General features: G+C 35.8%; 4 protein-coding genes across 8 annotated transcripts in view; 3 read left to right on the top strand and 1 right to left on the bottom strand.

The window, feature by feature from the left end:
* Positions 1-639: 639 nt before the first annotated feature.
* Positions 640-12,666, top strand: LOC121731482 (28S ribosomal protein S22, mitochondrial). The gene is made up of 7 exons (XM_042120912.1): positions 640-826; positions 914-1,140; positions 1,351-1,475; positions 6,195-6,252; positions 6,557-6,765; positions 7,235-7,415; positions 12,383-12,666. The coding sequence occupies exons 1-7, from the start codon at positions 712-714 to the stop codon at positions 12,596-12,598; spliced, it is 1,131 nt and encodes a 376-aa protein (XP_041976846.1). The 5' UTR covers positions 640-711; the 3' UTR covers positions 12,599-12,666.
* A 157-nt stretch (positions 12,667-12,823) lies between these two features.
* On the top strand, positions 12,824-15,918 carry LOC121731730 (MORN repeat-containing protein 3-like). Of its 2 annotated transcripts, none has more exons than XM_042121320.1 (5): positions 12,824-13,015; positions 13,110-13,173; positions 14,132-14,379; positions 15,169-15,360; positions 15,798-15,918. In XM_042121320.1, the coding sequence occupies exons 1-5, from the start codon at positions 12,871-12,873 to the stop codon at positions 15,899-15,901; spliced, it is 753 nt and encodes a 250-aa protein (XP_041977254.1). In that variant the 5' UTR covers positions 12,824-12,870; the 3' UTR covers positions 15,902-15,918. The 2 variants fall into 2 exon arrangements, with proteins under 2 accessions (XP_041977254.1, XP_041977253.1); XM_042121319.1 differs by having other exon boundaries at positions 15,169-15,356; positions 15,794-15,918.
* A 3,803-nt stretch (positions 15,919-19,721) lies between these two features.
* On the bottom strand, positions 19,722-24,225 carry LOC121732082 (calcium release-activated calcium channel protein 1). 4 transcript variants are annotated; one of them, XM_042121869.1, is made up of 4 exons: positions 23,952-24,225; positions 23,485-23,566; positions 21,888-22,037; positions 19,722-20,691 (listed from the first exon to the last, which is right to left on the bottom strand). In XM_042121869.1, exons 3-4 carry the CDS (start codon positions 22,023-22,025, stop codon positions 20,161-20,163), a joined length of 669 nt encoding a protein of 222 aa, XP_041977803.1. In that variant the 5' UTR covers positions 22,026-22,037; positions 23,485-23,566; positions 23,952-24,225; the 3' UTR covers positions 19,722-20,160. The 4 variants fall into 4 exon arrangements, with proteins under 4 accessions (XP_041977803.1, XP_041977802.1, XP_041977805.1 ...); XM_042121868.1 differs by having other exon boundaries at positions 23,887-23,978; XM_042121871.1 differs by lacking the exon at positions 23,485-23,566.
* Positions 24,226-24,591: 366 nt separating this feature from the next.
* Positions 24,592-27,031, top strand: part of LOC121732081 (mitogen-activated protein kinase ERK-A) — a 111,741-nt gene continuing 109,301 nt past the window's right edge. The window contains exon 1 of the mRNA XM_042121866.1: positions 24,592-24,980. Within this exon, the coding sequence (XP_041977800.1) occupies positions 24,853-24,980 (128 nt within the window). The 5' untranslated portion in view covers positions 24,592-24,852. The remainder of the gene's footprint in view (positions 24,981-27,031) is intronic.

Raw genomic sequence — 27,031 nt, forward strand, 5'->3', positions numbered from 1 at the left:
TAGGAAAAATGACGTCTAATGAGAATCACATAGTCAGTACTCAGTAGTTCAGTGCTCAGTATCTTTGTTTAAATATTACTAATTTATGGTTTGTATAGTAAATTATTGTATTGTCAGCACGTGCGCCGTGCGCTGGCTGCCGGACGGACTCTGTTGTTTTGCAGACGACGGGGCGAGGTGGTACACAAAGCACACACCGAGTGGAGGCAGTCAGTTCAGCGGGGCTAAAATGGTCGTATAGCAATTCCTCTCAATCAATTCACAAAATGAATTGTCAAAACTGTCAAAGTCACGAATGTCAAATTTAGACCAATTCAATTGGTCTAAATTCGTACTAATTTTTAAATTTCAGTCTGAAACTTTCGATGGTGTTTTGGAAGAAACATAAATAGCACGTTTCTGGATATTGCATCACTTTCCTACACTTGTGCACTATAACGAATATCTAATGGTTATTATCCTACCAATATTACACATTAAAAACCCAGATAACACAATTTTAGGAAAATAATACAAAAAGTAAAAACACAACTCACTTCACATTCCCGGCAAATTTATTATTTATCAGAATCACTTACTTTAAAAAAAAAGTGCACATGACAGATGTCACATGTCAATCGAACTGTTGTTATTTGTAATTTGTGGTAATTTGAGGTTGTGTAAAAATATTAAGAATTTGGCGATTAAATTTAAAATAGTTAATTTATTATCATGTCCTTACTAAAGCTATTACAAAATAACGTGAAACACGTAAAAAAATGTCACAATGAAAAACAAATAATCTTAATTTCTCATAGAAAACTGAGTTTCGTTCCTTCGGTCTATGGTAAGATGAATTGTATTGCCTAAAATCTAGTACCTAACATGTTTTTTACGTAAACACTGTATTAAAAATCTAAATTTCATGTTAAAGATACGGAAGATCCAGCTCCAAAGTTTTTTTCACCAAATGTGCAAACACTTTTGAAACGTTTGACTCGCCCAGATTTCGCCAAGGTGTTTCGCAAAAGAACTACTGCTGACATACCTCATTTGAAGACGCCTATTTACAAGTTTCTAACTGAAGAAGATTTACAAATAGAGAGGGCGAAAGCAAACAAAAAAGCAAAAAAATTACTTCAAATGCCGCCAGTTGTAAAGGTATGATGTTAAAAGCATATTTTTATTTGTTAGTATCTGTGCTTAAAATTCATTTTGATTCAAATGTAATCCAAAATTGTATTTAATAAAACATTTAAATTGGTAGCATTATAGCGGCCCAGGCTTGGCTTTGTTCAAATTTTTGTACAATTAATTGAAACAGATTATAGCTGTTCTTTCCTATGTTACTATAAATCATAATATTTTCAGATCCAAGGACACATAAGTGAAGTTTTGTCAAAAGACCCAGCACTGCAGGGCTATGATTCAGCAACATATTTATTCACTGATATTACATTTGGTGTGCGAAATGAAGAACGATTTATCGTACAGAGGTAATCCTAATATTTTGTTGGACAAATTAAACACTTATTTAAACTTTTAAATGCTTTTGCTAATGGTGAACTTAAGTTGAATAAGCCCGCGTCGCACCGTGCTAGCGATCGCATGCACTTACTGCATAACCCGTATTTGCTATCGTTGCAATATCTCAATAGTGATGTGCAAGTGGCGCATTATCGATACTGTTCGTGATGGACAAATACGTTACTCGCGTTGACCACAATCCAGGTCCAGCCAAGAGAGCGGCTGACGAGCAAGTCGATTGGCGCAAACCAAAGAAGACCTTCAAATTTAGACCCAGTGTCTTAGACCCACAACTTCAAGTCAACAATAGTTTCAGTCCACTATCGACAGGGGATAGCCAGGATGTTTTCCAGTTCTCATCTTCTACTACCCCTGGACTAAAGGTAAACAAAGTTCCACCTATATATCTGGAAATTAAAGAAGGATGGTAGCACCCTATTATTACGACCCTGATAACCAAATATACTAATAACTTTCACCTTAAGTATGTTAGCAAAAGACAGGTTGCTGTCTTTTGCACCAAGTCTGAGGAACATCAAGCACTCAAGGAGGGATTACGGTGTGAAAATGTTTCCTTCTATACATACACCAGAAAGATGAGAAACCATATAGAGTTGTAATTCGTGGTTTACCTGAAAACATGGAAAACTCCGTCTGTGATGAAGCTAAATCCAAGGGATTTAACCCAACTAATGTTAAAATGATTAAAAGTAATGATACTATGGATAAAGTGTTTTCTCCGCTATATATAGTTGAATTACCTGTTGGAAGTGACATAACCAAATTTCGGCAAATGACTCGCCTTTGCCACTGCGTAGTTAAAATGGAGAAATATAGACCTAAAAACCATTTGGGTACACAATGTTTTCGCTGTCAACGATTTGGACATGCGTCGCGCAATTGCAATTTTCCATCTCGCTGTGTTAAATGCGGACTTGATCACAACTCTAAGGATTGTCAAAAAGATAAAACAACACCAGCGTGCTGCTGTAACTGCAAAGAAGATCATACTGCAAGTTATAGTAGATGCAAGGAACGGCTCACGTATATAAACAACTTGCAGCGAAACAAAGCTTCTCACCAAAAACCCACGTCTCAGAAAGGAGTCGCGTTAGTACAAACGGCTAACCAACAACAACCAAAAAGAAACCAACATCTGGAAGTGAAAACCTATGCATCCTGGGCTGATGTTATCTCGAACAAACCTAGACATAATGAAAAATATGTCGTATCACCACAAACTGAACGTCCTTCTAACATCCAGCAGGTTAGCCAACCACAAGAAATAAGTACCACCCCCGATGAAGCTACCGCTGAAATCATACATATCTTATCTCAAATTAAGTTTATTAAACATAAATTTCTATCATGTAATAACCTTATGGATAAGGTATTGATAATTTTAAATCACTTAGGTAACTATGTCTAAGTTAGATATTATGTACTGGAATGCTGATGGCCTTCAGGGTAAACGTGACGAGCTCATGAATTTGCTGTCTTCTCCGTCCTGTGCTGATATTGTCGCAATTTGCGAAACCAGACTTACAAACAATATTAAGTTAATTTTTCCGGGATACATACTTTATCGGGCTGACAAACAACATAATGGTAAGGGACAAGGAGTGGCTTTGTTGGTAAAATGTAATATAAAGCACTCACAGATTGCGATCCCAGTCACTAACAATATAGAAGCCATTGGTGTGGAAATCCTTTCCCCAGATAAACGTTTAATTGTCTTATCCATCTATCAGTCACCCAACAAAAGACTTAACGAATATGATCTTAACGTCCTTATGAATCTTGGACCCAGTGTGCTCATGATGGGCGATTTCAATGCGCGTCACCCTTATTGGTACTGCTAATCGCAACGGTAATATTCTTTACAATTACCTCCTTAAAAATGATTTTAATCTTTTTGCTCCTCGTGATCCCACTCTTGTCCATTACAATGATAAATTTACACCTACTTTGCCGGACCTTTTAATCACTCGTAACGTATTCTATGTTCATGACATCCACACTAAGTCTGCCCTCTCATCAAATCATTTTCCCGTTAAATTTAGTATAGATTTTAATATTAGCTACAGCACTAGATTGTTACACAATTTTGCCAAGGCTGATTGGCCTAAGTACAAAACCTTACTCAATAACGAGATAAGTCTTTCTTGTGAAATGCCTAAATCAGAATTAGAAGTTGAAAATGCTATAAGTGCATTTCAATCATCAGTTCTTTTAGCTAGAGATCGTAGTATTCCATTAAATAATATGTCCAATAAAAATTCCCTTCCTAGAAATATTATACGATTAATTAAACTCAAAAATAGACTAAGGAGACAACACGCTCGCCTTAATATTAATTATAACGATAAAAAACACATTCGTACACAAATATCTTTATTACAAAATGAAATAAAATATCGCATTAAAAGGTTTAATGATGAACACTGGAATCAAAAGTTAAATAAAATTGCATGTCCGAGTACCGATTTATTCCGAATTGTTAAATCCCTAAAAAGAAGTGCCAATGACACCATGGTGCCTCTAAGAAAAAGTGATGGTTCATTTACCACCAACACAGAAGAACAATGCCAAGCGTTGGCTTCTGCTTTTGTCGAAAACTTAAAATTAACATTCTCTTGGAATTCAGATAGTAACGATTCTGTTGAACAATCTATTCGAAACTTAGATAATCTCCATGGACCCCATATGTATCGTCTAGTTCGGCCTAGTGAAGTAAAAAATTTAATTCGCAAATTAAAAATTAATAAGTCCCCTGGTCTTGATGACATTAGTAACATATTACTTAAATACTTACCCTATAAAGCGATTATATTCATTACCAAAACGTTTAAATTATTTTCCAAAAATATGGAAAACAGCTAAAGTGATTGCTCTGAAAAAACCGGGAAAAGACCCTTCTATTCCAGTAAATTATCGCCCCATCAGCTTGTTGCCTGGTCTTGGAAAATTATTTGAAAAAATAATTTACTCAAGGCTCAGTAGGGAAGTTGAACATCTTTTGATAAACGAGCAGTTTGGCTTTCGCTCTTCACACTCCACGGTACAACAACTTGCTAGGGTAGCTGAGATTATTTCACATAACCTGAATTTAATGAAAACCACCGGTATGTTACTACTCGACCTCGAAAAAGCTTTCGATACTGTGTGGCATAAAGGATTGTTGCATAAAATGATGAAATTCGTACCACTTCATTTTGTTAAACTCATAAAATCCTACTTGTCCGATCGAACATTTACAGTCCACATTAACAGCACTGTTTCATCGCCACATGCCGTGCCCGCAGGAGTCCCTCAAGGATCTATCTTGGGACCTTACCTGTTTCTCCTTTTCCTAAACGACATACCTATTCAGCCTCATACTCTCTTAGCTTGCTATGCTGATGATACCGCAGCTTTAGCCTCGGACTGCGATATAGATGTTGTGATAGACCGATTGCAGCTTGCACTTAATCAGTTATTGAATTATTTCAATCGATGGAAACTTAAATTTAATGAAACTAAAACGGAAGCTATACTATTTACTAGAAAGCGCAAACTTCCTGTGCGTACTATTAAAATTAATGACTTTTCCATACCGTGGAGTACTAATGTAAAATATCTTGGATTAACTCTTGATAAAAAACTAAATTGGACTAAACATATCGAATCAACCAGTACAAAAGGTCTAAAAGCTATGGGAATGTTAAAACCAATTTTTAATCGTAAATCGAAACTAAGCAGTAAAATAAAACTTCTCTTATATAGTACATATATTCGCCCTATACTCACCTATTCTTGTCCAGTGTGGAGTAGCACTTGTAAATCTAATATGGAAAAACTACAAATAGTTCAAAATAAGGCTCTAAAAATAGCTTTCAATACTAGGCTTAAAGAAAATCTTAAAATATTGCATAAAAACATTAATTATCCTTATTTAAGTGATTATATTCTGAATATCTCAAAAAGTTTCTATTTATTTAAAAACAAGAATCATAAAAATAGTCTGGTTTCGTCAATCGGTCGTAGTAGACTTCGTAATCTGCCATACGCGCATCGATATCATACTTATCGACTACCGCACCACACTATTCTCGGCGAGTAAGCCCCTCCCACCGATAATACCGGTCCTCATATTATATCGGCGCGCGCGCACCGCGCAGCGCGCTGCTAGTATTGTATCGATGCGATGCGTTGTCGTAAATAGTATGTTTTTAACGGTTTACGTTTGCCTAAGTACATAATAATGTATTTTTTCTTTAGCTATTATATCGGGTCTTAAATTTGTTGTTTGTAAACGACATTTGTGTAATTAATGCTGTTTATAACAATAATCTATCATGTATAAGTACTTATTACAGTGCCATAAAGTTGAAAAAGATTTTTGTATCTGCCAACTATTGTAATAATTATTGTTAATTACTTTTAGGAACTTAAATAATGTACACTAAATGTAATTCTATAATTTTTCTATGCTAATAAAGATATTTGAAAAAAAAAAAAAAATGCTTTTGCTAATGGTGAACTTAAGTTGCTTGTTGAATAAGCTATATTCTAATAATTTTAACAGGAGACAGTTTCTTTTTTTTTTGCATTGTAGAACTTCTCTCATATTATTATTATTGGACAGATCTAGCATAAAATTTGACATGTGTAAAAAGGAAATCTCAATAAACTCTTTTCGATTTCAGAAATCCAGATGGAACACTGTGTAAAAGTGATCATGATACAAGAAAGAAACTTAATCAGGTATTAATTTATTTATATCCAGGTACTAATTTTAGTAGTTCTTTGTACGGTCTGTCAAAAAAGTAAAGAAATTAAAAAGTGACAGCATCATAGTGTCATCCCTTTTTTCTTAGATTGATTTGAAAGGGATGACACTACAATATTGCCACTTCTTAATTTTATCACTTTTTTGACAGACTATACACAGACATTACTTGTCTGTGTCAATTTTCTGTGGTCAGACATTTGTCACTACCTGATTTCAGAAAGATTTTTGTCATTGAAATTATCAACCCATTACCGATCAAGTTTTTCTACATTTCAGATATATTTCCCACTACACGGTCGTAAAATAAGAGAGCCCCTATTGTTCTCTGACATGGAGAGGTTCAACAGCTTACTAGAGAAACATAAATATGAGTACTTGTTGGACCGAGCGTGCATTCAGTATGAGCCCGACGAACAGAAGTATCAAGAGCTCACCAGCCTTACATACCAACATGTTGATACATCTAGCCAGTTTAATTTGTTAAGGTTTGTGCTATTTCTATTTGAGTAATTTCACTAACGTCTGTTAGTTTTAACAGCTTGTTAAAATGTCATGTCCTCTCTTTCATTCATGAAAAAAACGAAGGAGGTAACATGATACTAATTCGAGTGTTAACTTTAATATTCATTGGTTAAATTGGGGCTTAGTTGAGTTACTCAACATGAAATCTAAGTAAACTTAGTTTTCTTAGGGTACATTGGTAAGTCTAAAATCTGTGGTAAGGGCCTGTCTACATCTCCAAGTAATAGATATTTAGCCTACTCCTGATAAAAATAATAATCTCTAAGGGCCTGTTTCACCACTTCCTGATAAGGCTATCCACCAATTAACTTGACAGATCAAGTATGGAAAATCTGTCAAAAAAGTTGTGAATAGCCTATTAGGCACTTCATCAGAAAGTGGTGAAACAGGCCCTAAGACTTTTCTTACTTAATTCAAAGGTGACTTTTCCAGATCCACCCGTCACTTTGGTCCACTAGCGTTCTACCTCACATGGCACAACAGTATGGACAATCTGGTCCTGGAGACAGTACAGGGTGGTGCGATACGCGAGGCTGCGCTGCTGGTGGCTTTGCGTCACGAGCTCCGAGCTGACGTGGAACACGGGGCGGAGAATCAGGCGTTGGTTGCTGAGGTACATAGCACAATTTTAAATATACGCTGTTACTTTGACTAATATTACGAGTTAAATTGACACCATAGTATACAAAATCTGACCAGCGATAAAATCAACATAATATACAAAATCATTTACTTCACCATATTATAATAAAAACATGAACGTAGAATAAAAGGCGGACGGAGTCTTATTATACACAGCACTGTGTCTTCAGAGTCGGCCACGTACACATTACGAGTATTACGCCTGTCAAATGGCCGGACTAGCATAAGAATGTGTGTGTGTGCGGGCCGTGTACATGCAGTCAGCCTGGCCGACTCTGAAGAGCTAGAAGCTGTGTGTAGTAAATTTGGGTATGTCTTGAGATGATCCAAGTGACTGTTCCCATTGTTTGTATGTTTCTAAGTCTAATTGGATTGAGATTGTCAAGAGAGTTCAAACATTCCCTTGTAGTGTCCAAAATTTCTTTTAAGCTTTTAAAACATTCAGTGTTCATCTTCTTCTGATTTAAAAAGGCGGCTAATTATTGTGGTAACAATCATACGTTTGTTATTGTATCTACTCTCAAGTGTGCTCCAAGCCTTATCGTAATTAGCCTCCGTGAGTGCAAAATGTTTTAGAAGTTGTTCCGCCTCTCCCGATAAACTCGTTTTTAAATAGTGATGTTTTTCAATAGTTGTTAGATGCAGGTTGTCATTTACGAGAGCCTTAAACAATTCTTTAAAACTTATCCAGTCGTTATAATTCCCGTCGAACTTTGGAATCGATAAAGGAGGTAACTTAGTTCTAATCGGGGTGGTCTCGCCATCATTTGTTGCTAATAAACTCTGCATACTATTATTTGATTGTGGTTGACCTTGACCTTTCGAAAATTCCAACAAAAAATCCTTTAGTAATATCTTAAATTCTAGGTATATGTCTTCAGTTGTCTCGTATAGACTTTCGGCATCAAACTGTAATTGCTCCAGTTCAGTTTTCGTAACCGTTGAGCCAATCATCTCATATTGAGTTTGATACTTAGACCAATAACTTTCTAATGTTTCTAATCGTGTTTGTAGATAGCCAAGTGTGTATCTTGATTTAGACGTCTTTTTAGTATTAATTTGCAACCTAGAAATACGTTCCGATAACGTTTGTAATGATTCACAAAGTTGAGCCATTGTTAATGTTTATGAATTCAGTTTAAGTAATCACTAATGTTCACGTAACGAAATTATAATATAAATAGTCCAAATCACTTTCTAAATATTACTTGTGATCACTATAGTTTAAGTAACATTAGTCCAAAATTAATTACACACTGTCTAAATATCCAAGTTTGTAAAATAGTTCATATAGGTTCATATAGGGTACACGAAATCAAAGTTAATATTTACAGTCTAATCTTACCAACTCGCAGAAATTAGCACTTAGCCTTTTACACTAATAGTTTTTAGCACTTATTACACTTTCAATATCCGGCTCGAAGGACCAAAACATGTTAAAACAACACTTTTTAATACGTAAAAATTTATTGTATGTAAAACAGCAAGAGAACAAAAAAATCCTAAATCTATCACTAGTGTCAAATCTGATAATTTTTATTCATCCTCAATAATTGACAACTATTGGTAAAATGAGGTTGTTAAGTAAAAGTTTCTATAAGGATGAAGATTATCAGATTTTTAAGATCCTTTCATTAAACAACTCCGTCCGCCTTTTTTTCTACATTCATGGATAAAAATAGCTTAATTCAATTTGCAATTCCGTAATTATTATTCTCAAAATGACTTTAGTTGATTGACGGCAGAGTGGCTTTGATAAATTGTGACATTTACTCTGTTGAATTCCTAAAAACTTAATGCTAATATTCTTTTTTGCATCAATTTTGCTCTTTTACAGTTATATTATTTTTTTAGTAAGCTAAATAGTAATTACTAGGACTACAAAAAAATTGTGCCATTATTTATGTGTTATATCAGAGGTTTCCAAACTTATTGGAATTTTATTTTAAATATTATTATTTATTATATATTATTTTATATTATTATTATATATTATTTATTAAATTTAATAAATAATTTATTAAATTATTTATTAAATATTATATATTATTTATTAAATATTACTTTATGACAAACATGCTCCGATTAGGCCATTAAAAATAAAACACCTTCCTGCACCTTGGCTCACTGAAGAAATCAAAACATTAATAGCACAAAAACATTTAGCTAAATCTAAATACAAAAAAAGTGGCACAGACGAGCACCGTGAGAGGTATTTAAGGTTGAGAAATCGTTGCAACAAGACTGTTAGAGATGCACAAAGACGCCATATTCACACTTCTCTTGACAAAAGTGACCCTGCTAAAATCTGGAAATTCCTCAAGACCCTAGGCGTTGGTAGAAATAATGATTCCTCCTCAACTCTGAACAACATAGATATTAATGTCCTAAATAGCCAATTCACCTCCCACAATACACCTCTTGATCCTAATTCTAAATCACAATTGATATATTTACTCTCATCCGCGCCTACACCTGATTATCCTCCCTTCCTTTTCAACCGAGTTACTGTGGAAGAAATAAAAAAGAATATCATGGCCATTTCATCGAATGCAGTTGGTGACGATAACATAAGCAGAAAGATGGTTACGTTAATTATAAATGAAATCGCACCTATCATAATGCACATTTTCAACTTTTCCATTGAGAATGGCGTTTACCCGTCTATCTGGAAAAGGGCACAAATTATTCCTTTGCCTAAAAAAAGTAAACCCGTATTGCCAACTGATTTTCGCCCGATTTCGATTCTGCCGTTCTTGTCAAAAGTTCTGGAAAGGTCAATCCAGCAGCAGCTATTGACTTTTATAAATAAAAACAGTCTTCTTAGCATATTCCAATCCGGTTTTAGACCAGGCCATAGCACTGCCACTGCACTAGTCAAGGTCACAGATGATATAAGATCTGCTATGGACAATAAACAGCTCACTTTACTTGCCCTTCTAGACTTCAGCTGTGCCTTTGATTGCGTTGACCATGATATTCTTTTAGCTAGACTTAAGGCTCTCAATTTTTCGCCTACAGTCCTCGGTTGGTTCCGAAGCTACCTTGGGGGGCGTCGACAGCGTGTTCGAGTAAATGACAAATTCTCTTGTTGGTCAACTAGCCTTGCTGGTGTTCCTCAGGGTGGCGTGTTATCTCCTGCTCTATTCGCTTTGTTTATTAACACAATTATAGATATGCTTAAGTTTTCTGTCTTTCACTTGTATGCAGATGATCTCCAGATTTACACTCAGTCTTCCTTAGAGAATCTTCCAAGTAAAGTTATCGACTTTAATAGTGACCTGAATACAATCTGCGAGTGGAGTAAGTGTAACGGCCTCACTATCAATCCAAACAAGTCTCAGGTCATTATCATTGGCAGCCAGGGATTAGTCTCAAGGATTGACTGGGTGAAACTCCCTCCGGTGCTCGTGTGTGGTACTCCAGTTCCTTTTAGTAAAAAGGTAAGGAACCTGGGTGTTCTCATGGATGAACATCTTTCATGGTCAGATCATATCTCAATGATCAGTAGTAAGGTGTACGCAGTGTGGCACTCACTAGGAAGGCTTAAGAACGTATTACCCATTAAAACCAAAATTTTGCTAGCCGAATCCTTATTTTTGTGTATATAAGATTACGCAGATACATGTTTTGTAGACCTTACTGAAGAAAAATTAAATAAGCTAGAGCGTCTCCAAAACATGGCAATTCGCTTTGTCTTTGGTCTGCGTAAATTTGACCACATATCGGAGTACCGTTCTAGGCTTTCTTGGTTGCCCATACGTCTTCGTCGTAATATGCGTGTTCTATCCTCCTTGTACACGTTGCTACACGATCCGAGGGCACCGTCTTACCTTAAGGATCGATTTAACTTCCGAACATCGGATTCTAAACAATTGCGCTCTTCGACTAACCTCCTTCTCGAAATCCCAAATCACAAAACAAATTTTTATGGACAGTCCTTTACGGTCAGGTCGATACTTTTATGGAACTCTTTACCAACTAATATAAGGGAAGCTAAGAGCATTTCTAACTTTAAATCGTTAATTAAAAAACATTATTTAGAGTCACTTCCTAACAATAATAATATGTACCGTAAGTAATGTTATTTGAATGTAATGGTAATTCAGCCATCGCAAATTACTTATCCTTCTCCTTCTTTTTATTTTTATTTTTACTCACATGTAGGCATGTTTAGAGGATTACAATAATTACTTTTAGTATATTAATATTTGATTATTATAGAGTATTTATTAGTTTATAATATACTTATTATTTGTGTATTAGAATGTAAATGTTTATGTAATTATTAGGCATATATGTATTATATAATATTATTAGAATTTAAGTTAGTTGTTAAGTTTCAATGCTTATAGTTTTTATTAGAGCACAGTATACCCTAAGTTAATTGTTATTGTACTCCTATAGATACCAAAGGTCGCTTGGAAGAAATTGCTCAATAGCAAAGCCGCCTTTGCGTTCTTGTATCTTTGATGAATGTATTTTATGTTTGTACAATATCTTGAACGCAATAAAGTATATTCTATTCTATTCTATTCTTATTTTGTCTACAAGAACAAATTATATTTTAGCGCCCCCATTGTTTCAATTTAAAAATGCATCCTGATGAAATAAATCACCCCCCAAGCCTCTACACAACGCTCCCATTTTTTTTCTGGGTCCCATGCCTTCAGACCTTCAGCGCCTACAAGGAGGCGTTATCGCCCACATCGCGCTTTGGGAAAAGCTGTGTATAACACAGCTTTTCCCAAAGTGGGTACGTTGGTAACTAACCCAAGAATTGGAGAAGAGATTGCAAAGACAGGATGATGTGGCATAATCTAGAGGAGGCATAATCTGTCTTAAGACAACCAATATTGAAATAAAATTTAGTTTGATTTGTAAATGTAACATATTTGTTGTGAATAAAGGCTTATCTTATCTATATTAACGTTTCAGATAATGAAAACACCCATCCAATTAAGCAAACCGGAGCATCTGACTGAGGAAGATATAACTCTAGACACCAAATGTGTAGACAGCATAGAAAAGTACATCGCCAAGAACTCTACAATGAAGAGCCAGCAGAGTCTAGCTCTGCAGGGCTTCAGGGAGGACTATCAACAGCTGATTGACTTGAGCAGGGGCTTGAGGAAAGCCCATGGTGCATCATAGATTTTTAAGGATTATTTAGAATAGTATCTGTATGTAAGCATTTAATAAAGTTTTATGTGTTAAAATGATTTTTGTTATTAATATTATCTATATTTTAGTAAATTATACTAGAGAATTCATTATTCATAGCTTTGTTTATGGCAAAAAAAAATCCTGAATAATCGTCAGAGACACAAGAAAATGGCATAAAATGTCACGCTAATGAAAACAATGATATTTTTTGACTATTTTTTGTAAAATCGATAATTTTTCCATATTTTTTATTTTGTATAATGCCTTTTTATTACCATCCAAGAACATTTACACCTTTACGAGTGGAAGCAGACAGAAAGGCGATAAAAAATGGCCTACGTCACGCAGTGTTCACGAAAAATCGAGAAAAATATATTGGGGAATGGAAGAATAACTTGAGGGAAGGTAATCTTTAGCATCTTAATATAGGTAATACTGAGATAGTTTTTGCTAAATGGCATGATATTTGAGCCTGGCAATATCATTGTTTTGTTTATAGGAAAAGGATTTTCCCTTACCAAAAAAGGAATATTGTATGATGGCGATTGGGTCAATGGATTAAGGTACATTATACTGTTTTACTTAATAATTGTACTGTACCTGTTACGATTTTTATGTCTTACGAAAATCCTCGTTTATCAACACATTCTGCCAAGAGTTCTTTACGTGGGAGAGCCATGCTTCGGCACGAATGGACCGGCTCGACCGGAGAAATACCACGTTCTCACAGAAAACCGGCGTGAAACAGCGCTTGCGCTGTGTTTCGCCGAGTGAGTGAGTTTACCGGAGGCCCAATCCCCTACCCTATTCCCTTCCCTACCCTCCCCTATTCCCTTCCCTTCTCTACCCTCCCCTATTACCCTATTCCCCCTTAAAAGGCCGGCAACGCACCTGCAGCTCTTCTGATGCTGCGACTGTCCGTGGGCGACGGAAGTTGCTTTCCATCAGGTAACCCGTTTGCTCGTTTGCCCCCTTATTTCATAAAAAAAAGAGTTAAAATATTATGTAGTTTATAATATCTTATTTGGCCAAGAGAAAAAACTTTGCCGAAAGACATTAGGACCATGGTCTATAACGGATGAATTTTTTGAAGGTTTCAGAAGTCTAGCTTTAACGGTTCTTGAGATACAGCCTGGAGACAGACAGACAAAGAAGTCTTAGTAATTGGGCCCGTTGGTTACGGAACCCTTAAAATGTTGAAAGGTGTTGCGGGCTCAATTTTGATAAGACAAGGAAAACTAGTCGTTATACATGATGTCACCAAATTAAGAGATAATACTATAGGGTGTGTATAAGTCCCCTATAAAGTGTTTGCTGTGAAAGTAGCAGTGCTGAAAAAGTAATATTTTTTTGCTTAGGTATGTAACTATGGGAAAATACATGACGCTGGCGTGCTGGCCATACAAATCACAAAAAATGCTATCAGTACTGCTACTTTCACAGTGAATTCTATATTATAAGGGATGCTTACACACCCTAAAGTTCACTTATTATGTATACCAACTCTTTATTGTTTTCTAGGCATGGTTTTGGTGTCCTCAGCAGAAGACTTTTCACCGGCGCTTACAGCTTGGTATACCGAGGCGGCTGGGCGTATGGAAAACCTGAAGGTATCGGCTGGCGGTACTACAACAATGGAGACAGATACCTGGGCTTCTGGAGACGTGGCCAGAGGCATGGTTATGGCAAAATGTGGTATGCCGATGGCACGTTTTATGCCGGTTACTGGAAGGCTGATAGGAGGAATGGTCTGGGAATATTCGTACAAGGTACGGTATGCAGGGTTTGGAATATGAAAGTAACAGTATCTTTGTCCTGCGTCTTTGCCTGCTTAAACACAGTATCCTACGTAGTTATGAACGACGATAACTATTACTTATATATTAAAAGTCCCCTGTGTGGCAGTCCAGTTTTTAACGTGAAAATGTAATGTTTAATGTTTTGTACTTCATAATATGTAACGCCAAAACATAATTCCTTCATATTCATAGTGTAGTTTGTAGTAGAGACTATAGAGTTAGTAAATAATTGCTAACAGTTGCACTATAACGCTCGGGCCTTGGCTAAAGTAAAGAGCTCTCCTGACTCTAAAAATCAAACATCGTCCTTCTCTCTTCACACTCACGCCCGTCTTTCATATGCCAGGTGAAAAAGGACGGCGCGGAATCATCGCCGAGTTAGTTTTACTTGAATAAAAGACGAACTATAATGATTATGAAAAAAGTGTTTTGAGAAAATTTAGGTTTTATCAATACCTTTTTAGTCATTAAAAACATATTAAAGAAAAGACAGCAAACTTCGATGATCCAACCAAAAATGTGTCTAAAACAAGGTTTTTTGTAAAAAAGAAACTATCGAGCATTTTTCAGTAATCGTGTTTTCGTCTTGAGCATTTAATCTTCATGAACTGAAGTTTCTTGTGTCAAAAAATCAGTTTTCTAGACCTTACAGATTTTGAGATCTAGGTTAAAGTATGTAGTCAAGTTAGGGTCAGGTGCGCTCTAAAATCGTCGAGCGCGTACTACGTGAATTGTCTTATCGCCGTCTCTTTCTCGCAGACAACAACAACCGCTACGAAGGTCACTGGGTGGACGATCTCAAGGACGGTTATGGTCAGTTCTACCACATCCACACCGGGCAAATGCAGGAGGGCTGCTGGAGGAGCGGCGTGTGCGTTACATCCAACATGGCCGATATAGCCGTGCGACAGTCCTGCGTGCTGCCAACGCCGTATCCTATACCGAGAGTGAGTGTTGCCAGATTTTAATGTTAGAGAAACAGCATCTATCATGAAATTCATGAATCATGACTTACCTATCTTCACTGTTCACTAGCGACACTAGCTATATGTAAAGTGCGACAAGGCTTTAAATGAACGTGGGCTGGTAAAGGAGAACTGTCAAAAATGACATTTTTGTATGATGGCAGCGTTAGTTCCTTTTTTCGCCACGTTCATTTAACGCCTTGTCTAGCTGTAAGTGGAAATGAAACCCTGACTGAGAAGTAGAAAATGACCCAATGCTACTCGTTTTTTTTACTAGACATGCGCTATAATTACTTTATGGGGCCGAACATTTTTTTTAAATTTGGATTGGTGGTTTTAACGCGAATAGGTAACAGACGAACAGACACAATGACCCGCAGACAGACACTATCCTTTATTATTCTATTTTCCTTTTTCAGGTAGAAGTTCTCAACTCAGAGCGATTTATGGAAGAAAGTTTGTACTGGCTTTCAAGGGAGAAGGGTGAAATAGACAAAAATTTGAAACACTGCATAAATCAAATGTAATGTTTATTACAAAATAAAATCAGATCGATAAATATGTCTTATAAATAATTAAAGTAAATTAAGAAATAGTTTTCGAAATTCGACAAAATTAAGGTAGGAATATTTTATTGGTACCTATCGATAAGAGAGTAGGTAAGTTTGTTTTAAAAACAAAAAGTAGGATATATCTTAAATACAAGGTACACATAAATTACATAAAACTATGATTGTCAAAGCTTATTCCTGTGTCATAGAGAACTGGCCTAAGTGGGCCCCTAGACGAGCAATTTTATTGATTGCATAATATTATTTATTGACCGTCTAGGGTTGATATTGAACATAACGCGCCTTCAATCTAATTGTCAAATAAACTGTTCAAAAAATTGAAGCGTGATATTGCACAATACAATTATTAATCATCAAGGGGCCTATGCAGTACCCAAATTCTTGTTTAAGAGTTTTATCACATTTTATATAGATTTTTACATAGTAATCAAAACAATAATATTTACCTAATATTCTTAGGACAGACAATTCAGAAATATCAAAAATGAATATAAAACAAAAGTTTAAACAATACAAGCAGTAAGCAATGGGGTCCAAATATATTTCAGGGGGAAAACTTAAAGTATTTTGCAGGAATTACCATGAGCACTTAAATTACAATTACTGCTCAAAATGGTACTACGATGTTATGTGGACGTAGCAGTCCCCTATAAAAATTTTCACTTACAATATAAAAGTACAAACTGTCCGTATATATTTATAAAATCTAAAACTATACTTATTAACATTGTAGACCTTTTAAGGATTTAATTTCTACACCATTTTGTAAATTATAGTGCCATCGAGGAAGTTGATTCCTATGCAATTGACAGACCAACGTTATTTGGTCGAATATGTCAATTCAATGTTCTTCTTCTTCTTTTTGAAAATGGCCAATTCAATGTTAATTGTGATCTGTCAGCTGGGTTTGACGTAACGCAACCAAACTACTTAGGTCCCCGATTTGCATAGGAATCAACTTCTCTGATAGTACAACAAATTCTTTTTATATAGGCGTTCATTATCAAAACTGTCATGGTTAACGATTTGTATCCCTATTAATTGTTGCATTTTTAATGTAGGGCCAAAACTGTCTCCGTCATCTATACTTAGCGTTTTGATTAAATTAAGTACCACAAGTAACTTTAAGGCCAGTTGCCTAAATAAAATTTGGTAAGTAGATATTTTGTTAAGAAGTAGTTAAAATATGTTAAAGTGTTTTGAATTAGCTTAAAGCTCACTTCGATCGCGGATTCCAGGAAATGCTATTGTATTCTATTGTTGTCGCGATCACCGGTGCTCATATGGGGGCTTGAAGAATTAATAATAATCAAAACGCCAGGGTAGGCGGCACATTATTAGCAGGGGCGGATCTACTTAAAGGCTTTTTGGGCTGCAGCCCAGGGCCCCGCGAATACAGAGGGCCCCCAACCGATCTGAAACCAATAGACGATATTGTCAATAATAAAAATTATCTAGAATAAAAAAAAACGATCATAAGGTTGGCAACACTGGTTGCGGTCAATCAACCCGTGTGCGCATCTACCAAACGGAACGGGGAATGAGGCATTTTCTTATTTTTTAATTTGATTATCAAAATGGCAATTAGTTGAGTAATTAGGTAGGGCCCCTAAGCAGCATTCCCACAAATTCAAGATCCGCCCCTGATTATTAGGTCCATACTATGCTTTTGAATACTTGTATAGATCAATAAGTAATAGGTCTTATTGTAGGAGCAACATTTAATCATATGTATTTATTTTCACATAATAACATCGTTTTGTACTCACGGCCGCCACTGGCGCGTAGTAAAGACCGTTCAGAATTATTTCACCTCTTCAACACCCTTATGTAAACGACATAAGGATCAGCCATAGTAACACAGAAACAAAATAACATCTGTGGCTTATTACCGTGTAATTTGCAACCTTGTCTCTCATTCATGAGTGCCACAGCTAATTATATAATGGCACCCGGATTTTGTCGCATTATGTCTTATTAAGCCGACTGTACACATTGGGCCAACGCATTGAGCCAGATGGCCCAATGCTCTGGCTAAATGTGTTGGCCCAATGTGTATAGCGGGTTTTATGATGATAAATAATAACCCTGTCTAAACACACTAGGCCGAAGTTACGCGGCGTAAATTCCGCATGATTACGCCCGCAATGTATTTTAAATTACCGATGACACACTATTCCGTCGCGTTCCGTCCGTATTTTGTATATGTTTGACATTGCGGGCGTAATCATGCGGAATTTCCGCCGCGTAACTTCGGCCTAATGTGTTTAGACACATATGTGAAGCCAAGCGATCGTAATTTTGTGAGTCGCAGAATTTCTGCCGCGAAAATCTTTTCATACAAATCATGACTCACAAAATTACGCTCGTGTGAATCAAACAGGACTTTTGTATGAAACTGAATGCAGCAGAATTTCTGCCAGCTAAAATTTTGCGACTCACAACTCACAAATTATGCTCGTTTGGCTTTACCCTTATGTACTCAGTACGTGGAGGAATCGGAGGCCGAATATTCACTCTTCGTAATCCGCCTATACCAGCACCAAACTTTTATCATGTCCACAGTAACGCCTCTAGTCCACCGACTCAGTTCGCTGCCAAACAGCGGCGAACCTGTCTCATCTGCCACACGACAGGCACTGACCGGGCACGGTGGGCTCTCTGGGTATCTGTACCGCTTCAGGTGCAAAGAGAGCCCATCGTGCAGGTGTGACCCTAGTAAAATAGAAGATGTACCATATATTCTAACAGAATGCCTAATATACTCGAGGCCAAAATATGATCTGGAGATGAAAATAGGACTAGAAATTAATGTTGATAGCATAAAGGAAATTGTAAAAGATAAGAAAAATAGGGAAGAATTTTTGCTATATTGTGTTAAAATAATAAAAGGAGTAAATAGTATTAACAGAACAGAAAATAGAAATAGGAGATAAGTGTGTAGACATAGGACAGTATAAATTGTATTCAGAACATAAATCCCTCGAATAATAATCAGGGACAAGAGCATTATAATAAATAAAAAAAAATCTGCCACACGACAATGCGTTATATTGCATCTCGCTCTATTCCTGTTTAGCACTTGTTTCGCCACTGTTTCACAGCGAACTGCGTCGGTGGACTAAAGGCGTAAAAATGCATAAAAGATTAGATAATATACGAGAGTACTGACAGATGTTAGGGACAAAGTCTGTCACTTTATATATTTATAATTTTTATTTTGCTTTGTCAATAATGTAAGTATAAGTTATAAAATTATATTTGAGCAATAATATAAGTAAAAATACGGGCAATAATTTTTGTTATCTAATATTTCAATATTGCTTTTCATTTTACTCAACAACCTGTTATCTTAGAGCAATATCGAAATAATCACATATTTTTCCATTTACTAAATTATGGACATTTTTATAAGGCCTAAGATAATGCTACAATTTAGTAACTTTTCGTGATAAATTAGGTACTTACTTATAATAACATAACAATACAAGTTATGCATATAACTTAACAACCATTTAAAATTAAGTAACATACCTAAGTACTTATTAAGTTTTGGTAAAATTATTTTCAACTCCTACAGCCAAGTCTTTTCTTCGTGTCAAATATAGAAAATTAATTACTGTCACATTATGTATCAAATAATAATTGTTAAATCAATTAGTCAATCATTTCTACACAATACGAGAAATGATATATATCGAAAAACGTCGAAATCAAAAATATTGTTAAAACTGTGTCCGTAAAATCCTGTTTATTTTGGTATATCCACTGTTCCCTAGGAAACATATTCTTTAGCAAGAATATTAATTATTATTATTATACTTAAATAGCAGTTATAAGATGTCACAGCCCGCCGGCGGGTTTCACAACTATTGAATACGATAAATTAATTGATATAATATTTCGGACATTCTTAAAAAAACAAAAAGGTCTTTACAAAAACTAATTCGAATATCCTAATAACATGTCATTATAAAAACGAGATTACTATTATATAATGAGCACCAGACGTCGAAATACAATACAGTATAGAATAACTCTTATACATTGGACCGTTCAAATATGGCTCCATTTACGTAAAAAATTAGCTAGGGCACCCTTCGATCACATAATATATACCCGATTATGATGGCCAACTAAAAGTAAGCCTTGCGGAACCTTTTCTAGACTTAGTTATTCTTCCATAGTACGGTATTTCGATGGCGTTAGAGGAATCACATCATCCTATTCTGGTCTAGCAACGTCAGATTATTCATTCTCGAATCGTGATCGCCTAGCTCTATTTGCTCCTTCAACAACTCCAGTTCCTTTATACCGGTAACTGTCACTTCATACTTATGCGTCGCTAGCGACATGTAGAAATGTACCGCGAAAGCTAGGAACACTATCATGACAGGAATTAATACGACGCAGGCCGACCAAGCGGCCGTTTCACTCAAGTCGTAGAATTTCACCCAGCAAAGTATGGCTATTTCTACTAAGAATAAAATCAAACCTAGCAAGGTAGAAAACGCCCATGCAACTTCTATATACCAGTGCAGTCTTTCGTGGGGGGATTCGTGCACTAGAGATATGCTGTGAAGGTTGCCCACTGCCTCTATATTCGGTAGGATGCATGTGCTGATCATGAGGGCCAGCATATGCACAGCTACAAGGAGGGTGGTGCACACTGTGAAAGCCACTAGCATCGCTGGAGGCACCTTGGTCTGGTCTGGTGGGTTCAGCTGCACTTCCACCATTGCCACCTGAAAATTAAATGAAGAAGTTTGAGAAGAAGTTGCTTACTTTGGCTGCCTATAACTTTAAAAGCGCTGGGCAAAAATGGAAGAGGATAGAGCAATTTTTGGATGGCTTATTGGTGGTACAAAGAGTGAGCGGGTGCATGCGCATGTTATTGGTAAATGGTAGATATTGTACTGTACAATATTTACCATTTACCAATAACATGTACAATTTTTTCACAAGCGCCGATTGCCCCCAACAGTTTTTCCAAGCAATTAAAAAATTTACGCGGTCTGTACTAAAAATCGTTGAATCATTTAACGATTTTTAAATATTATAAACAGGAAAAATATATGTGACAGAGTCGTTACGGTCTTATGAGTTACGAATAATGTCATATAGCTTTGAGGAAAATATTTTTGTTTGTTTTCTTGGTACTGCTTAAAGAAAAAAACAAAAGTAATTTAAATATTAGGTTGATATTTATTTGCTATTGCATGTAATCACGTAAGACTGTAAGTCCAAAGCAATTTATCCTTGTAGACAAATTCTACTTGTTCTAAAGAATTTTATATCAAGTTTTATTTTGTTTATGTAGCCTGTTAACACTGTTTACATTGGCAAACAGTGGACAAAATATATAGCAGATTACGAATCTGTACCCTATAATATATTCATTTTGCCTAGGCCGTGGTTGTTGGCGGCTTTTTTTCTGAGCGTGCGCCGCACAAAAATCACCAACGAAGTCGGCCCAAATCGAAATTAATCAACGTCCATTGTCTTTGTGTTAGTTGGTGCAATTATCTGTCATGACCCAAACAAAGCGTGGACATTTCATCATTAATGGGCCGTTTACATTCAGCCTTATTGGGCAGGGAAGTGGGCAGCGCGAGAATGCAAAATTGCAAATAATCACTCGCGCTGCCACTCGTCATCGGTCATGCCAGAGGGCTGAGTTAGCGTGTTTACACACGGCGCCGCAGCGGCAGCGTTTTTCGCCGCCGCGTGAAAAGGGTACAAGGATGAGTGTGCAGCGGCGCCGCCGCGGTGGCGTTGCCGCTGCCGCTGCGGCGCGTGTGTAAACACGCTTATAAACGGTCACTCGCGAGTCGCGTCGTTACGGCCGCAGTAGTATTCAGGGAAATATTTCCAACAGCGCAAACAGTGGCAGCCGCTGAATATAAACGGCCTTTTAGATATGAATAGTACGAGTCCTTACCATGGCAAAACCAGAGAGCAGCGCCGATGTTTTGCTGGAGGCTTTTAGTTTAGCACGGCTAAGTTGTAGCTTCCGCCATGACAGGTACGCTGGTGTGTGCAGGGTGTCCCCCGACTGTAGGGGCGTTTCACCAGACATCACGCACTTATGCTGAAAGATAAATTCAAGATGTTTTAATTCAAACTAGTCATTGCCATAATAGATATGACAAAAATTGTACTGTTTATGATAATAAACCTATTTTTTAAGAATATACACCCATTTATTGATAACATATGGCCCCAGACTTTTATCATACGAAAATCGTATGTTATACATTTTACTATTATATTTGTTGGTTTAAGAGCTTACTCAATGGAAATTTTCTCATAAATAGATTACACAGCACTTTTAAAATAAACTGTTTTTTTATGTTTTAAAATGTTTTCAAACAATATTTTCCAACTACAATTTTGAATGTTTGAGTCGCATGATGCTAATGGAAAAATGAGTAATGAGTTTTTTGTTGGCACACAGGTTTGAAACCTGTTATTTAATGCTCTAATGACCGTATCTGTTATCATTATCTCTTTACATGTTAACAAATAATTATATACATCATACAAATGATGCAAGCTCTGACACTATAATTTTCAATATTGCAAGAGTTTAATATATTTTTTATAAGTATTGCTGATTTTAAGTTTTTACTCTAAAAGTGATTCTAAAATGTTGTTCAATTCTAAGCCCTAAGTATAGTTAACACTTTCACAGTCCACCATACAAAAACAAAATCTAGTCCCCTGATTCCACTCCAATATTCATTGTAAATTATTTATTTAATATTTATAATGGATTATAAGGATTATTATTTTATTAAGTAATTTTTATATGCTTCTATGCTGCTTATTTTTCTATGCTTTTTCAGCGCCAATGCATCCTTTTGGATACAGTAACCACATTTTCGTATCCGTTTGGATACCGTGGACTGTGAAAGTGTTAAGAAGGCAAGTTGAAGTAGAGACAAGAAAATAAGATATAGACTTTTCCATTTTTTGTACCAGCATTCATAATTATTATCTCTGTCTGAAAGTTTCCTATACTCTTTGGTATGCTGCAACTTTTAACACATAAATTACCAGATGTTACAACCATAGAGAGAGCTAAAATACTCTCCTAAAGTCTTATAACAACATAATATTATTTAACTGTATACAACATGAAAGTTAACGAAATGTATAGAAATTGAATTTAATTAGTATGATAACTTACACTAACTGAGACACAAATATGTGGATGTAACATATTACATTTAATTACACATAGGAATTACCATGATATGGTGAAATATGAATATTCATAAATTTTTCTCAAAATTACCAAATGAATTAAAAATTCTTAACAAATATTTTTGAAAAGCAAAATACTTATGAACAAGAATCAATGATTAATACAGCAGGAAAAAGGATTATTAGCTTTAATGTAGATGGAAGATTAGGCACAGATGGCTTGAATACCATGCACATTAGAAACAAATGAAGCGCAGCATAGCAGCTTTGTACCATGATCCATAATGGAACTGCATGAAAGCCCTTGCCCATTCTATAACTAAACTCACTTTCACTACACTTAAGACGAACTCGCCTCACGTTCTGAGCTGCCAAAATTATGGACTCTCAATAGACCTGTCATCAATTCCACTAGGAAAAAAATTACTTATTTTAATCGGTAAAATTAATAAGTAGATATAACTTTTATGAAAATAAATTTAAATCAGAAACACGTCATTAAACATAAATAGCCTTCGAATCATATAGCAATAACCTTTATTACAAGCAATGTTGGAAGGATAAAAATATAGACAAGTACATTAATGAACAGGAAATAAAAATGATTACCAAAGTTTCAGCTGTTACCATCACACCAAACTGTCGTATGCAATTTATAATTAACTCATAGCTCAAGCTCGTACTCAAATAAACGTTAAACTTGTTTAGTTTGGAAGGCACAGTCGTCTTACCTGTCGTAGGTTTGGACACCAGTGTATAGAGCGACTATTTGTGTAGCTGTGGGGAGGATTATTACCTATTGTACTGGCCGACCAAACAGACATGCCTAAACAATTGATACAATATTGTCTTTAGTGCACTTAGCGCTGTTAATGTCACAATAACAATTTAATTCAAGGATAAAAGTAGATTACATCCAGTTGAAACTTTGGCCATAATCTTATAAGTTTACATACAAAATTTAAGTGCAGTCACTTCAATTAAACGTAAATTTACACTAGATGATCCTTTTAGATAATTAATCTAAATAATTTAGCGATTTATTGGCAAAAAACAACATCACCGCAAATGAAAATACTAATGACATTGATAGATAATAAATAATAATGACGTGATAATGACATTTGATAATATATATTTTTTATTATTATGTTTGCAAATATGAAGCCAAAGCCCTTTAAAAATCAGTTTGTTCTTCAGCCACGACCGAGTACCGACTACTGAGTACTCGAAAGTTGAAAGTCGAAAGTCGAAACCAAAGATCTCTAGTCAAAACATAATGTTACAAAAAAAAGTCATGTAATGTTATTTTCAAGACTTCACATTACGTGTCTGTGCGTCATAATAAAACGAAAGAAAAAGATTTGTCAAGAGCGAGAGAAAAAGAGACGGCGTCACTGTCATGTTTTGTCCTACTTCAACTCATTTTTATAACGGTATCGCGTCCGTACGGGAGTGTCCAAGAGTGAAGTGTTCGGGAAAACTAGAATGATAAGCGATTTATTTCGTTGCTAGATAATGTAGGTCGGTTTTATAACGTTGTTTTGGTTGCCCGTCGTATCTTCCTCCTGAATGTCTGTGACTTGGATTGTTTGAAGTGATTTGTGGAATCATAGCGAAGATTCTACCTGCTGTGACAGTAGCGTACTGTAAACATTTGATCGGTGGCTAAGTGGATTTCCTTTTACACGATCACTATGGCCGAGGCTGCAGCAGCTGCTTCCTCTAACCCCAACGCCGAGATCGTTCGCGGTCAGGTCTTCGAGGTGGGGCCTAGATACAAGAATCTGCAGTACATTGGAGAGGGAGCTTATGGCATGGTTGTGTAAGTAAATCTCACTGTTATGGTTAATTAAGGCCGCAGAAACATAATTTATCTAGTATTTGAGCATCTATTTAGTTGTATTATCGTTTAGTAATGTTTATTACAAAAATAACCTATTCATGTAAAGAAAGCTGATCACTTTTGTCACCTATATTCTTTTTTTATATGATATCATGAGCAGCATCTAGTAGGAAGTACAGGGGACAAAATATAAGATATTATTTATATTATATTCATAATTCTGACTAGTTTTGTCTACATAACCTCAATCAGTTACTAAGAGGACAATTATTAACCGTTAGTAACATAAATTTAACCATTATAATAAGAGACCAAGGTCAGTGATTAGTTTTCCCAAATGTATTATACATATGAAAATACAGTCTCTTTAATAATAAATAGCATTTAATGAAAACTGTTGTTTCACAGTAAGACGAGTTTGTGTTATAAAATTATAGAAACAGTTTTGTTATTCAATGGTCTGTATAGTTCTTAATTTATTAATACCTAAAAGCCTGCAGAATAATTAAGTTCCATATGATTTATCATCTGTGACATCATCTGAATTTTGTTTCCTGTTATTAAACAAATAATAATTAGCGTTAAGGAAAATAGAAATAGCAATCCATACTAAAATTACTATAAATTCTAAACTATATCTGCCTATAACCCTCAATACATACTATGTAACCAATTTTGATGAAGTTTGGTAATATGCAGATATTTTGTGTCCGGGTAACAGGAATAGGAAAAAAAGTTTTTTGGGCAACTAAATAATTTTAGCACAAGAAAGTCACGGTATCTATTCTAATTTGTTATGTCACTGAAACCTCTTAGTTTTTGTAATACCTATCATCTGCATTTTATGATAATAATAACTTGAATAATTTGTTTACAAGATATCATGTTTTGTGGTGTTTTTGCTCATAATCAATTTGATTTTGTGCTAACTAGTGTTATTGTTATAAAAACTTCCATGTTTTTGGTATCAATGTAAAGTTTTACATTGTCTCATGGTTGTGGCTACAAAATGTTTGAAACAAATATTTAAGAAACACACTGTCTCACAGGATTGGCATTGCTAAGTCGAAATCATAAAAGATATAATATATAATGTAATATGTACGATAGAATGGGGTATAGATCGTCATTTAATAAATGACTGTGCCGTTACCTCAACTCTTAAGTTGCAACTTCGTCCTTGGCACGGGTTCTCAGTAAAAAAAATCCTATCAGTTCCTAACCTACCTTCCGCCTATACCACAATATAGCAATCATACAGTAGAGTAACTTACAACCTGAAATTGAATTATTTATACAGAAACAAGATTTATGCGAGGGACTTTTTTTGTACTAAATTTATTGGAAGTCAAGTTTTTGTTAACGCCTAAGGCGGCCACTGCCGCCATCCACCGAGAACGAGATTTCTTTGGGCCAATAAACTGCAACTTTATGACATAGGCTATAGGTTTCATTTTGCTCTACATGGGTCGCTAGATAATGTCGGTAGAAAATAGTCGAGTAACAACCTATAGTCTAGGACAGGGGTTTCAAAACTTATTTTGTCACTTTGAGAACAAATTGTGTTTTGAGCACTAGCACCCCCATTGTTTTTAATTTAAAATGTACCTAGAAGAAATAAGTCACCCGTCAAGCCTCTACACAATGCCCACATTTTTTTGTCTAGGTCCCACACCCCTTTAGACCTTCAGCGCCCACAAGGGGGCGTTATCGCCCACTTTAAGAAAGGCCAGTCTAGGACGGCGCCGCGGCGGGACATAAAGTGTTATTTTATTTGAATTTTGTCGGTGACGTCCCGATTACGGCGGCGGTGGACAAACGGCCTACTCTCACGGTCTCGCACTATGATGATGGTTTACTGTATGCTCTGTATATTGTTGACCATGGGTAACAGTCGCGACTTCCCCGTTCGACCTTGCTTCCGTCCCATGGCTCAAGGCCAAACTCTAATAGCCAATGGGGTTGGTCTTAGTAACATGCATTGTCATAATATTATATCTATGCAATGGACGCTTCACACCACGTCAGTC

This window comes from Aricia agestis, chromosome 11, assembly GCF_905147365.1.
Source record: "Aricia agestis chromosome 11, ilAriAges1.1, whole genome shotgun sequence".
In the NCBI taxonomy this organism is placed as follows: Eukaryota; Metazoa; Arthropoda; class Insecta; order Lepidoptera; family Lycaenidae; genus Aricia; species Aricia agestis.